This window comes from Pterocles gutturalis, unplaced genomic scaffold (assembly GCF_000699245.1).
Source record: "Pterocles gutturalis isolate BGI_N339 unplaced genomic scaffold, ASM69924v1 scaffold35469, whole genome shotgun sequence".
In the NCBI taxonomy this organism is placed as follows: domain Eukaryota; kingdom Metazoa; phylum Chordata; class Aves; order Pterocliformes; family Pteroclidae; genus Pterocles; species Pterocles gutturalis.
In genome coordinates this window covers 25,301-37,006 of record NW_010134379.1, presented here as the reverse complement: position 1 = coordinate 37,006, position 11,706 = coordinate 25,301, and the positions used below count along the sequence as shown (strand labels likewise).

Below are 11,706 nucleotides of genomic sequence, written 5' to 3'. Positions count from 1 at the left end.
ATTTGGAATGAAATGCTGACTAACCGCAGTGTAGTTTATTTTTTTAGAAATGTTCTTGGTGACTTGCACGGCTTTCAGTTGACATGGGACTTACTTGGTCCATGATAGAGGAACAATTACTTAATTCATTTAAATAAGTTTTTCCACAAAGGAGAAAGAAGAATTCGTTTTGATAATGAAAATACGGGTGAATTATTGGTTATTTTATTCTTCTGATCATGGGTAAAATTAGATTGTTTAATTTTTTTAATTGATCTTTTCAGCTTTTCAAACAGAGGGGAAGCTATATCTAATTTTGGATTTTCTCAGGGGAGGAGACTTGTTTACACGTTTATCCAAAGAGGTAAACTTTTTTAATTTGAAAATTGTCTATTGATAAAATTTTACTATAAACTGCGTATATTAGGAGAGTTTGCTTTTCAAGTTCAGTTTTCATTTAATAAAATTTTGGATATTTTTTTTTAACTAGCTAGGGGTTTTTTTGTTTGGTTGGGTTTTTCATGAAGCGACTACTCTGTGCAAACTGCTGTTGGTAATTTACATTGTTTTTGAAAAAAGGCTTAGACAAGCAGTCTTTCTGTGCTGTTTCTTACACCTTGCAAAATTTTCTTCTGTTGCTAGCAGGTTTAAAGATGAGTCTCAGAAAGCACATGGATTTATGTAAAGCAGCTGTATTCAAATTAACTTGTTTGTGTCTGGTTTTAATATCCAGAATTTAGTGTCAGATTTAAATTTTTTTATGATTTATATATGAACACAGTTACATTATTTATAAATAGTAAAAAAGCAAGAATTGTGTTCCACTTATTTTAGTAATTTTCCAAACATGAACACTTTGCCTCTGTTATGCTGGTGATATCTCTGTGTAGATAAGTGAGATAACAACTTTTAAATTTTCTATTACCTCAGATTAATTTGATTATAACTCTTAAAATAAATGCTAGCATTTCATAGATCAGAAATTTTTTTTTCCATCACTCATGTAAAAACTTCCAACAAGTATATGGTAGGGCAGAGATGTAAATATATCCAATGTATATCTGGTAGCCAGAACTTGTTATTGTAGCTGCCTTCTGTTTTCCCTTCCTACAGAGTGTCACCACTGCAAAGCTATCTGGTTATTAAGAGGAGAGTAGAATGCAATGTATTTTGTGTGTAGATGTATCATCATTTCTGTGCTGACCACATAAAATATTACATTTAATACGATGAAGTTATCTGTTTCAAGTTGCTTCTTTTAGGTTTTTTTGCCACGGATAAGTAGGAAGCTATTAATACTCTAAAACTGAGATATTTTTATCTTAAAATCCATAGATCTTTCTTGATTCCCAAGAAAGAACGTATATCACTTCCCTGTTGATGACTTTTTCATCTTGAGGCACTCAGATTTTATAAAATTTATTATGGTTAGATAAGAAATATTCATTGTAGGCACCTGAATCTAAGCTAATTGTTCAAAACTGATGCAGGGAAATGGGCATGCTGGATGCAATTATCCTCGTATCAATTCATGTGATTTTAAAATAAATCTGATGAACTGCAGCCTAAAAGTTCCTGCTTTTTCCCCACTGACTACAAAGGGAAAAGTGATTAATTCAGAGCTAGATGTCCACACTGCAGATGTTTAAGGTTAGGAGAGATGAATTCCATGCAATGTTTTTAAAGAACATAGTGTGGGTGTATTATCATCCTCATGGGATCTTTCATTATTTGAGCTTTTAAATGTTTCTTATAGAGATTTCCCTTCTTGAATGTGCCTGTACTAAATATTGGCTCTTTTGTAGAAGTAATGTCAACAACAACCTTTTGTACAAGCTTTGATATAACTTTCTCCCTTTTAAATTACTAAGGGGAAAATATATTCTCCATTCTTAACTCTTGCTTAAAATAATGTTCATCTGTGCTCCCCATTTATATTCTTTTTTCCAGGTCCATACACTGTATCTAAATATACTAGTCTTAAATTCTTAAAAAAAAAGACTAGTAACTGAGGTAGAATCAAATCATGCAGGATTTTTTTACTCTTTTTCTAAATTCTCATAAAAGTTTAATTGCAGTGTTTTCTGTCAGTGGATCACAACAGTTGTTGATGTAATTGGGACAGCATGTTGATTTCATTGAATGTAAAGAAGGATTAGTTTATCTTCCTAACAGAAAATGTGGGATTGGTACCTGAGATCTTACCTGTGCTCTTACATGGTCTATTTCTTTAGTTTACTCTTTGATCTACCTTTTCTGCAGTTACTTTTCAGGCTGCATCTTGGAGTTTTTACCATCACTGTAACTTCTTTCTCATAGTACTTGGAGGTGATAGTCTCCTCAAAACAAGATGCATTTGCTTTTCTTGTCTCTCTGACTTTGTAGATGAAATTCAGACCTTTGGACTTGTTTAGTCCATTTGTTGTCCAGAAATGAAATGGTCATATCCAGTAAAGAGGTAGTCATTGTTTAAATGCTTCCCAAAATTTTTCAGTCCCACTACAATGTGTCTGTTCTCCTAAACAATCAGAAGCAAATAACCTTGGTTTTGCAGAAGGAATAGTACGATATTGGCTTCAGAAGTTTTTTCAAGTATGTACTGTGAAATAGGATTGATTGTGAAATCCTGGTTTCTGTCTAACCAAGGAATTTGAATTTCTAGGGGTTTGTATAGTAATGGATTTAAGTATTATGAAGAACCATTCTGCAAAACCACTCTTACCAGTGTAAGTTTTACTGATTTTACATGTAAAATACATTGTTTTGCTTTTTCAGGTGATGTTCACAGAAGATGATGTTAAATTTTACTTGGCAGAATTAGCACTCGCTTTAGACCATCTACATAGTCTTGGAATAATATACCGGGACCTAAAACCAGAAAAGTAAGATTTCTCTCTGGCAAATGCAGTGTATTAGTTTGACTTCTGTAGTACTTCCAACAATGCACTTCTCTTTCCAGCTGTTAAACTTCAGTAATTTACTATATAAACTGAACAGGGAGAGAGGTTGGGGAAGCTTGTGGGATATTTTAATTAAAATTTTAGATTTCATTTCCCCTAGGACATGAGCATCTAGTTTCAGAATATGTCAAGTACTATAATCCATGTTACTCTAAAGAGTATACTAAAATGTTCCTACTTTTTATTTTCCAGGTATTTTAGGGTGTACAATGTAGAAGAGGTCTTCTTGGCCTTTTGGTAGAGATAAACTTAGAACAAACGCGTGATACAAAGTTAGTTGAATGTTGTATCTTTGCATTTGAAAGCCTAACAGCAAACACTGTTTTCCAACACTGATTTTTTAAAATACATGGCAGTAAGAGCATAATGGAGTTTAAATTTAAAGTACAATATCAAAATAATAAGTCACAGGCTTTATTTAGTGTATTGACGGTCACATAATTACACTGAAAACTTAAAATAAGCTTGAAGCTACAATTCTGCTATGGTGTTGTGTGTCTATATATTAGTCACCCATGCTACATTCAAATGACTGAATTCTGTCTCCTGTTTATGTCTTTCCTCCAGTAATTTTTTTTTTCAGTTTGAGAAGATGTAAAGAAGAAAATGTCAGTGCTATCATCTGGAATATTTAAGCCTTTCAGATATAAATGTATGCTGTGGGGTTTCTCTCTTCCTCAAGGGGAATCTAAGTGACAATGTAATACGTGTATCTCCTCTGTTGTGCTTAATCAGATAGTTAACATACTCTGCCTCATTGCAAGGAAATCTGTAATAATTATGAAGTCCTGATGTCCGTGGGTGATCTCACTTCTCTGTTATGGCCATATGGAGAACCTGAAAAGTCTGTGTGAGATAACTGTCTCATGTAAAGTATTGGTAGAAAGAGCAAAAATGAGTAACAAGTATCAGAGAGCCTGGCTGTTACATGGACCTTTCATTAGGATAGCTTGTTCTTTTGTGCATCTCCTGGAAAAAAGGCACAAGTTTAAAAATGTTTAGCCCTGATTTTTTAAGAGTCATACTCAGATCAGAAATTTGGAGACTTTTGGCATGTGGTTGCACTTACAAATGAACAGGGAATGAATTATGCTTAAACTTTGGGAGTGTTCTGTTAAGTAATTCTGAAGTGAGGAAAATAAGCTTACCAAGTGGAAAAAGATCTTTAAAAAGCAAAGTGAGAGAACTTTAGTTATTTTGCTAGCATTTATGTCCAAAAGAAGAAGGAAATAGCAATTGTCAGAAGACTAAACAGCTACTGCATTAAACATAGTAATTTTTTAAGAAAAAGTGTATATGTCTATACCTATTGAAAAGCCTTATTTTTAAGCCTTGGGTGCATCTGTATTTTTAAAAAAAAAGTAAAAAGCAAAGGTTGAAATTACTTGCAAGTTATGGATAAGATAGTACTAACTCTCACAGGCTGTATCTATGCTGTGGGGCTATTTCCCACAGTGGAAACTGCAAGGAGGAAAAGAGAAAGGCAGGGGAAATGGACAAGTACTGTGTGCCTGGGTCTTTTCTCATCCCCAGGATGAAACGCAGCTCCCCACAGGAGAAGCTGAAGGAACTAAATCCCTCTCTGTAGGTGGTGTTATAGAGTCCAGTTCTTGAATAGTTTGCATGGTTTGGATTGCAGTTATATTCAGTGGTGGTTAAGGACAGACAGCATCTCAGAGAAGTGGGGCCTTTTTGGTGATTGAAATAAACAGGCAGAAGCACAAGGCCTGCTTTAAGTACAGTGCCCGTGAGTCCTGTCCTTTGGTACAACACAGGAATATTTATTACTTAATGTTATTTGAAGTGGTCAGCACGCTTTGAAGTGGTAATTACAAATGAATACCCATTTTGTGTACATATGCAAAGATACATTGTATTGACATGTCTTGCTCAGTTTAAGAGAAATAGAACTATGTTTTTAACAATTGTGATAATCATGCATGCTGCAGATGGCCATAACTGAAAGTTCAAGAGAAATGTAACTACATACTATGCTGAATTTAACCAAATAGTTAAATAAAAATTGGATATGCTGAATATGTTTCATAATTTTTAAAAATAAATAAATGAAGGAAAAGAAAATAGGGAGTTTGAAAGTATCTCCTCCTAGTGACTGATTTTCATGCATGTTCAATTCTGCTTGTCTTTGTGTATGCTGTTCTGTTTATTCTTAAATGTTGTCAGCACATTGTCTGAAATAACAGTTAAATAATTAGTTTATTCTTTTTATTGTTTTTTAGCATCCTGCTTGATGAGGAAGGACATATCAAATTGACAGGTGAATAAAGGGATATTGCAACACGTGGATCTTTTCTGTTCATAATAAAATCTTTGCATTTTCCTTTTGTTTGGTAAAGCACTATGGTAAAATAAATAATTTTAACTGGTGGGTAATTGTGCTGTGAAGCAAATACTGTAATTAGTTTTAAATAAATGAAATATATTAATATTTAAATAATATAACTGCTGTATAAATATATATGATGTTAAGGACCTGTGACAATTCAGGGAGAAGAGGAGAATTCTGTAATTCCCATATGTGTATTTGGGTGTATTATATGAATGATATAAGCATCACATGTCACATTATGACAAAAGTATTAGCCATAAGTGACTGAAAAAAAAAATTACACTTAGAACTATTAATTTTTTTTTTCCAGATTTTGGCTTAAGTAAGGAGTCAATTGATCATGAAAAAAAAGCCTACTCTTTCTGTGGAACAGTGGAATATATGGCACCAGAAGTCGTTAATAGACGAGGCCATACACAGAGTGCAGACTGGTGGTCTTTTGGTGTTTTAATGGTAGGTTTCTGGTAAATGTAAATAATAGCAAAACTCTATTTTGCAAGGTTTGGTGAAACAAATCAAACATTAAAATATAAGGTGAGCTTTAAATTAATTGTAACTTACAAAAAAGTCTAAATTACTTGAAATTAATAACAATACCACAGAGTTTCAATCAAGAACATGGACTAGGTCTCATATCAACACCAACGATATGCCATATTTGTGTTAATGTTGAATTGAAATATTATGCCTCTGTTGTAGTTTGGATGTTACAGATGCTAATAGGAATACTAAAGTATAAAGGAAAAATACCGTGTCTTCCAAGGTGGGGAGGAAATTTAGATCCAAATTTTAAATTTGAAGTTAATCTCAAGTGGAAAAAAAAAAGTGATAACTTTCTAATTACTCTCCAGTGTAATTACAACTTAGTGGAATAGTAACAGCTGTTGCTCACACATCAAAATAATGTAAATGACACTGAGCTGATATGGGATATAGTCGCTCAGTTGCTTGTGGTGTTTCTGCAAGGAGCTAACCTCTGAAGTTGCAGGGTCAGGGGAAATAATAATAAGTGTATCAAATATGGCTTTGGAAAAGAAAAGTAGATTAAGTTTGCTATTTTAGGATTGTTGAATGGCTTTTAATATTTATAATCTTTGCAAGCATTTTTGGCATAAAGATTAAATAATTGTATTTTTTAAAGGAAATGTTTTTGTTTCTTACTGCTTCTGCTACATACGACCGTAACAGTACAACTAATGTGTGCACTTTGTAGTATGAGAAGGACTCTTGTGTCTGAAAATAAGTCGTCCTATCACATTTTAATCATCTAGAATGCTGTTGTGATCTGAAAACTGACTATGTAAAAGTAGTGCATGATAACTAAACTCTTTTCAGACAGATACATGCACACGCCCCCTCACAACTGCACATTTTATCAGTAAGAACACAGTCAATTAAAAGGTAATTACAGTGCAGTTGCAGAATATTTGTTGTTGATAACGGTTAAACTTCAGCTTTGCTTTATAAAGCTGGAAAAAAAATTTTGTGCTTATAAAGTGCATATGTTAAAATAGAAAATTGCTGAAAGATGTTAGATATAACTGGTATAGCCTTCACAGACTAAGTGTTAGAATCATAGAATCATTAAGGTTGGAAAAGACCTCAAGGATCGTCAAGTCCAACTGTCAGCCCAACACCACCTAACTCACTAAACCATGCACTGCATTTTAAACACCTTGGCTTCTACTTTGAGTAGAAAAATACGACCTCGCAAAGCAAATTCTCTAAAGCAGTATATGGAATACAGTGAAATTTTCTCTAAGGTGTATTTTGGTGGCCTGCATTTCTATCTTGCATGGTAATTTTCATAGACAATCTGTATGTATCCACTCTTAGATCATTCTTAATTAGAATCTGTGTTGATTGAGAATTCAAGTGGTTGTTGCTGTGGTATGAGTACACAGTATCTAGATGGAACAGAAGTTATAGCATAGAAATGGAGACTAGAAAGATATCTGAACAAATCATTTGGCCTCTTTTCTCCTGCTGGTAGACACTAAGTATGTTTAAATCATTCCTTGAGAAGTATATTCCAATTTGTCTTTTAAAATGGTGACTGTTTTAAGGGATGCCAGACATCTAAAACCATTCATTTAAAGTTTTCAGAAGCATTGTGTATTTGAGGTACTCTCTTGCTGAAATAAAAGATAACTAGGGAAGGCCAACATTGGCTTATTCTTGAAGTACTGTTGGCCAATTGATATTGGAATATAGTATTTTTGGGAGGAGGGACAAAGAACACATGCTGAGATGTTTATACAAGCATGTATGCTTGTGACAAATTGAAGTTTGCTGAAGAAATTTTTAATTTCAAGCAACTGTAAGTGAAACATGCAGCACAACAACTTTACCTTTAAAAAATGTTTTTTGCAAGTGCAATTTGTAAAGATAATTCTAAACTATAAACAAACAAAAGGTGGTTTTCTTTAATATAGTTTTGGCTTACACCTCTCACATCTTCCTGACAATTGCCTTAAGAAATGTTAAAGTTAAAAGTAGGGGGTTTTTTTATGTTGGCATTATATTAAATTTAAAATTTTAAGTATAAGTTTTTTATACAAACAATAATATTTAAAATAAAAAGTATCTAGCAGGAGTCAAGAGTTGACAGCTTTTCTTTTCCGAATACTTTATAGGGTAGTAAGAAATTTAAAATTTTATTTTAATAAAAAGATGTTTTAAAGAATGGTGTTAGTGTAACTTCATGTGCTTATTGTAGATCTAAAAATACTACAGTCACATATTATTTACTCAAGTTATCCATGTGCATTTTTAATGCTTAGAAGACTGAATGTTTGGGTCATACCAGGAAAAAGAGGAGTAGAGGATACCTTGTGTTCAGGTTGACTTAAGTTTGCATAAGCTGGTCAGAGGGTTCCTTTATAATTATTTTAATTTTGATGGCTTTAAGTGTATGCCATGAAAAGTTGTTAAACTAAATTGATTTGCAATTCTTAACCCAAAAAATCAGTATTTCTGTGTCAGTGTTGGCTGCCATGACTGCTGCCAGGCTGCTTTCGCTACCTCACTTAGACCTGGTATCCCTGCAGTATACCACAGCCAAACAGAAGTCCTTTTATATTATCTATTTTTACTCAGTCACTTTCAGAACAAATCAGTATTTTAACAGTGTCTGTTGCCTACTACCAGGCACTGCAGAATGTGCATGCACGTATTCTGTAGCTCTTATGTGTTCCTTCAGGCTTTATTTTCACTCTATGCATATGGTAACCACTTTTCATCATGCATGTCTTTGTCAATCGACTAACCTTTTTCCCCTTTTCAATGAAGTCTATGTACATGCCAATTGTAAAAATTTTGACCTTTTTAAATATCTCTGCATGAGGAGAAATCGTCACTAACTTTTGAAAGGGGAATCTTTTTCCCTACCCCCCGACACCTCTTGAAAACTAAAATACAGTTGTGTAGATCAAGTCTTCCAGGAACAAACTGTTTAGGTAGAAATGAAACGCGGAACGTTTTAGTCTAAATTGTTCAGATAAAAACATGTAAAGCAAGGTATCAATATAGGAAAATATTTCGCAGCTTTAAAAGTTGCAAAGGCTGCTTAATGTTAATAGTAATTTAAATTGTACAGTGAGTTCTTTTGCACAGACTTGATTGTTAACATGCATGAATTTTGGAAGGTTAAGATGCTAAGTAGTTTTGTCAAAAATTAGGTTTTGTCCAGGTAATGTAATTGATGAAAGTTTTACTCTATACAGTTTGAAATGCTCACTGGTACTCTACCTTTCCAAGGGAAAGACAGAAAAGAAACCATGACTATGATTCTCAAGTGAGTACACTCTTATTTATATATCTCATCAGGTATTCTACAGGGATGCCCTCCGGGCTGCAATATCTAATTTCTACTCTTCCCTCATTTCCAAAGGTACTGGTAAATCCTCACTCCCTGTTCCATACTATTAATTCCCTTTGTCACCTATCTAATTTGCCTTTCTATTCCTCCCCCATACCAGCTACAAAGAATTTCATAGCAGCTCTTTAATCTGTAATAACTTCTCCAACCATATGATCTTTCCCATTTTATTTCCATAATATTTTTTAACTTATCTTTTTTGATAACCTTTGCATTTTTTCCTTGGTTTTTGTTTTAGTTTTTTTTTTGAGAAAGTATTTTCTCTCCTTATCTTTCTCTATCTTACCAGCTCTTCACCCCACTCCTTTATATTACTGGTTCTGACAATAACTTGCTTCCCTAATACTTCCTCTATTTGCAAAGTGCGTTCTCATGTATGTACTCTTCTGTGACTTGCCCGAGCTCCAATTTTCCCCTTTGCTATTTCCAGTATAGGTTTTACATTAGCTATATTGTGAAAATTGCTTTCCTTCATGCAGTTAACATTCTTGTTTTTGCTAACGAAGGCCTGCTTTTTTTCCTTGCTGATCCCCTACATAGTCTCTTAACTAATACAACTTGTGACATAATTGTCCTGCTTTTGGGACTGTAGCCTAATGCTATGCAAACAATTCTGTTTCCTCATGTCATAGTTTCACTTCTGTTTCCAGCCATGTTTTTTACTAATACCAGTTTTTTCCATGGAAGCTCATAAGACTATGTTAGTTTTCTCCTTTGTTTTCTGCTTCGTTGTTTATTATTGTTCTTAGTCACATTACTATTTGCCTACCTGTATGTCAAAGCCAGCATTTCTTTTGCACCAACAGCCTGTTTTGAAAAGTAAATATATTAAATTCTTTCATATTTTTTTCTAATTAATTAGAATGTGAAAACCACTAGAAAACATGAACCACTAGAAAACATTAACTCATTCTTTTCCTTGCTTTTGCTTTCATAATGCATACATGTTATGTTATTCTTTGCCCTTGTTTTTCTTTCTTATGTTGTACTTGCAAATGTACTTGGTGCTAATTTCTTCTCCTGCCTCAATGCTATGACAGTTCAAGTCTTCATGTTGTGATTATTGAATGTCTTTAACTAAAAGGTTCTATCTATTCACAGCAAGTGTAAACTCCTTCTGACCACCTCCTATTTACAAGAAGCTAGTCTGAGATAGTTCTGCTGCACTCTCACATATTTTGGGAGCCATACTTTTTTTTTCTGCCCATGTCTCACAAGTCACATCTTTCTCATCTTTTCTCTGCCTGCATGTGACTTCACTCTGTTCCTCAACAGTCTTTCCACTGTTGCTACAGAAATCTTCTGTATTCAGCTGCCATGCAGAATATCCTCCTTGCATCTCCCCAGTTAACTGAAATTCATGATTACTTTCAGATTTCATCTGAGCATGTATCTCTAATTCCCTTTCCAATTTCTTTCTTTTCTCACCTTCTAGTCTTTGTAATTGTTATTAGTTACAGAGCTGTGCAAAAAATGTGGTATTAAGGAAATAAATTTTACCTCTGTTTCAATGTTGTATACTTTTCTGATTATTACATATAAATCTATTGTGCCTGTTGGTAATATGACCAGCTGAAAAACAGAAGACATTTTAAAGTCTTTTCTGATAAGTTCACATTTTTTGTCTGGACCCATAAGTATGGCAGTACATTTTCTTTTTATTTTCTGTCTATTAGTACTATATTTCTCCTTAAATTTTTTATAAAACTGGTTGAAATGGACAGGTGTGCATACAAATTAATATTTTCCTAGTGTATCATTTAAGATATACTGCTTTTCTTAATTTTTCTTCCTGAAAATCCACAGAAAATTTATTATTCTTACAAAATGTGTTTTCTTGGGCACTTCATTTCTCATAACATTACTAAGACAAGTTTTTCTTCACTCATGTGTGGTTTACCTAAAACAGAAACTCTGCGGTTTTAAGGAATCATAGTTTGCATCAATAAAGTTAACTTTTTAAAGCATTATTTTTCTTTTACTGAAGAGGTATGCCTTCATATAAAATTTTGTCTTCATCCATCAGGAATGTCAGAAAAAAGTTGTTGTCACTCATGTAGTTGTATAAGCTAGGAACTCTCAGAACCTGGTAATTGCCTTTTGTTCTGCTCTATCACGTTCTGCATGTACGTGCATGAGTAAGAATTCAGTCTTGGATGGCCCCCTGCCCATTCCTTCACTCTGTTGGTCTTTCTGATCTGTCTGTCATATGTTACTGAGGACCCCAAATAAAGCAAAATTTTTCAAATCCTCCACTTGCCTGCAGCTTCTTGAATGCAGAAAGGAAGGGAAAATTAGTAAATTCTAGTTTTAAAGTAATGAATAGTGAATCAATGGCAACATGTACACACTTGAAGTGATAGGGAGGTGGACATCTACAAATAGCTGGAACACGAGGTGAATCGTATCTTCTGCCTGAAACACATAGAAAGATTGTGTCATGGTTTGTTATAGAAAAATACGAGCTACAGGTTGAACAAGAGATGGAAAGGAGGGAATTATATCCATCCTTTACCTTTATCATGGTCATAAGAAAA

The 11,706-nt window shown here is 33.7% G+C and overlaps 1 protein-coding gene across 1 annotated transcript in view; it reads left to right on the top strand.

The window, feature by feature from the left end:
• Positions 1–263: 263 nt before the first annotated feature.
• The window catches only part of RPS6KA3 (ribosomal protein S6 kinase, 90kDa, polypeptide 3), a gene marked incomplete at its 5' end in the record, with an annotated part of 32,231 nt that continues 20,788 nt past the window's right edge, over positions 264–11,706 (top strand). The window contains 5 exons of the mRNA XM_010081580.1: positions 264–343; positions 2,755–2,861; positions 5,180–5,217; positions 5,600–5,742; positions 9,015–9,085. Of these exons, the coding sequence (XP_010079882.1) occupies positions 264–343; positions 2,755–2,861; positions 5,180–5,217; positions 5,600–5,742; positions 9,015–9,085 (439 nt within the window). The remainder of the gene's footprint in view (positions 344–2,754; positions 2,862–5,179; positions 5,218–5,599; positions 5,743–9,014; positions 9,086–11,706) is intronic.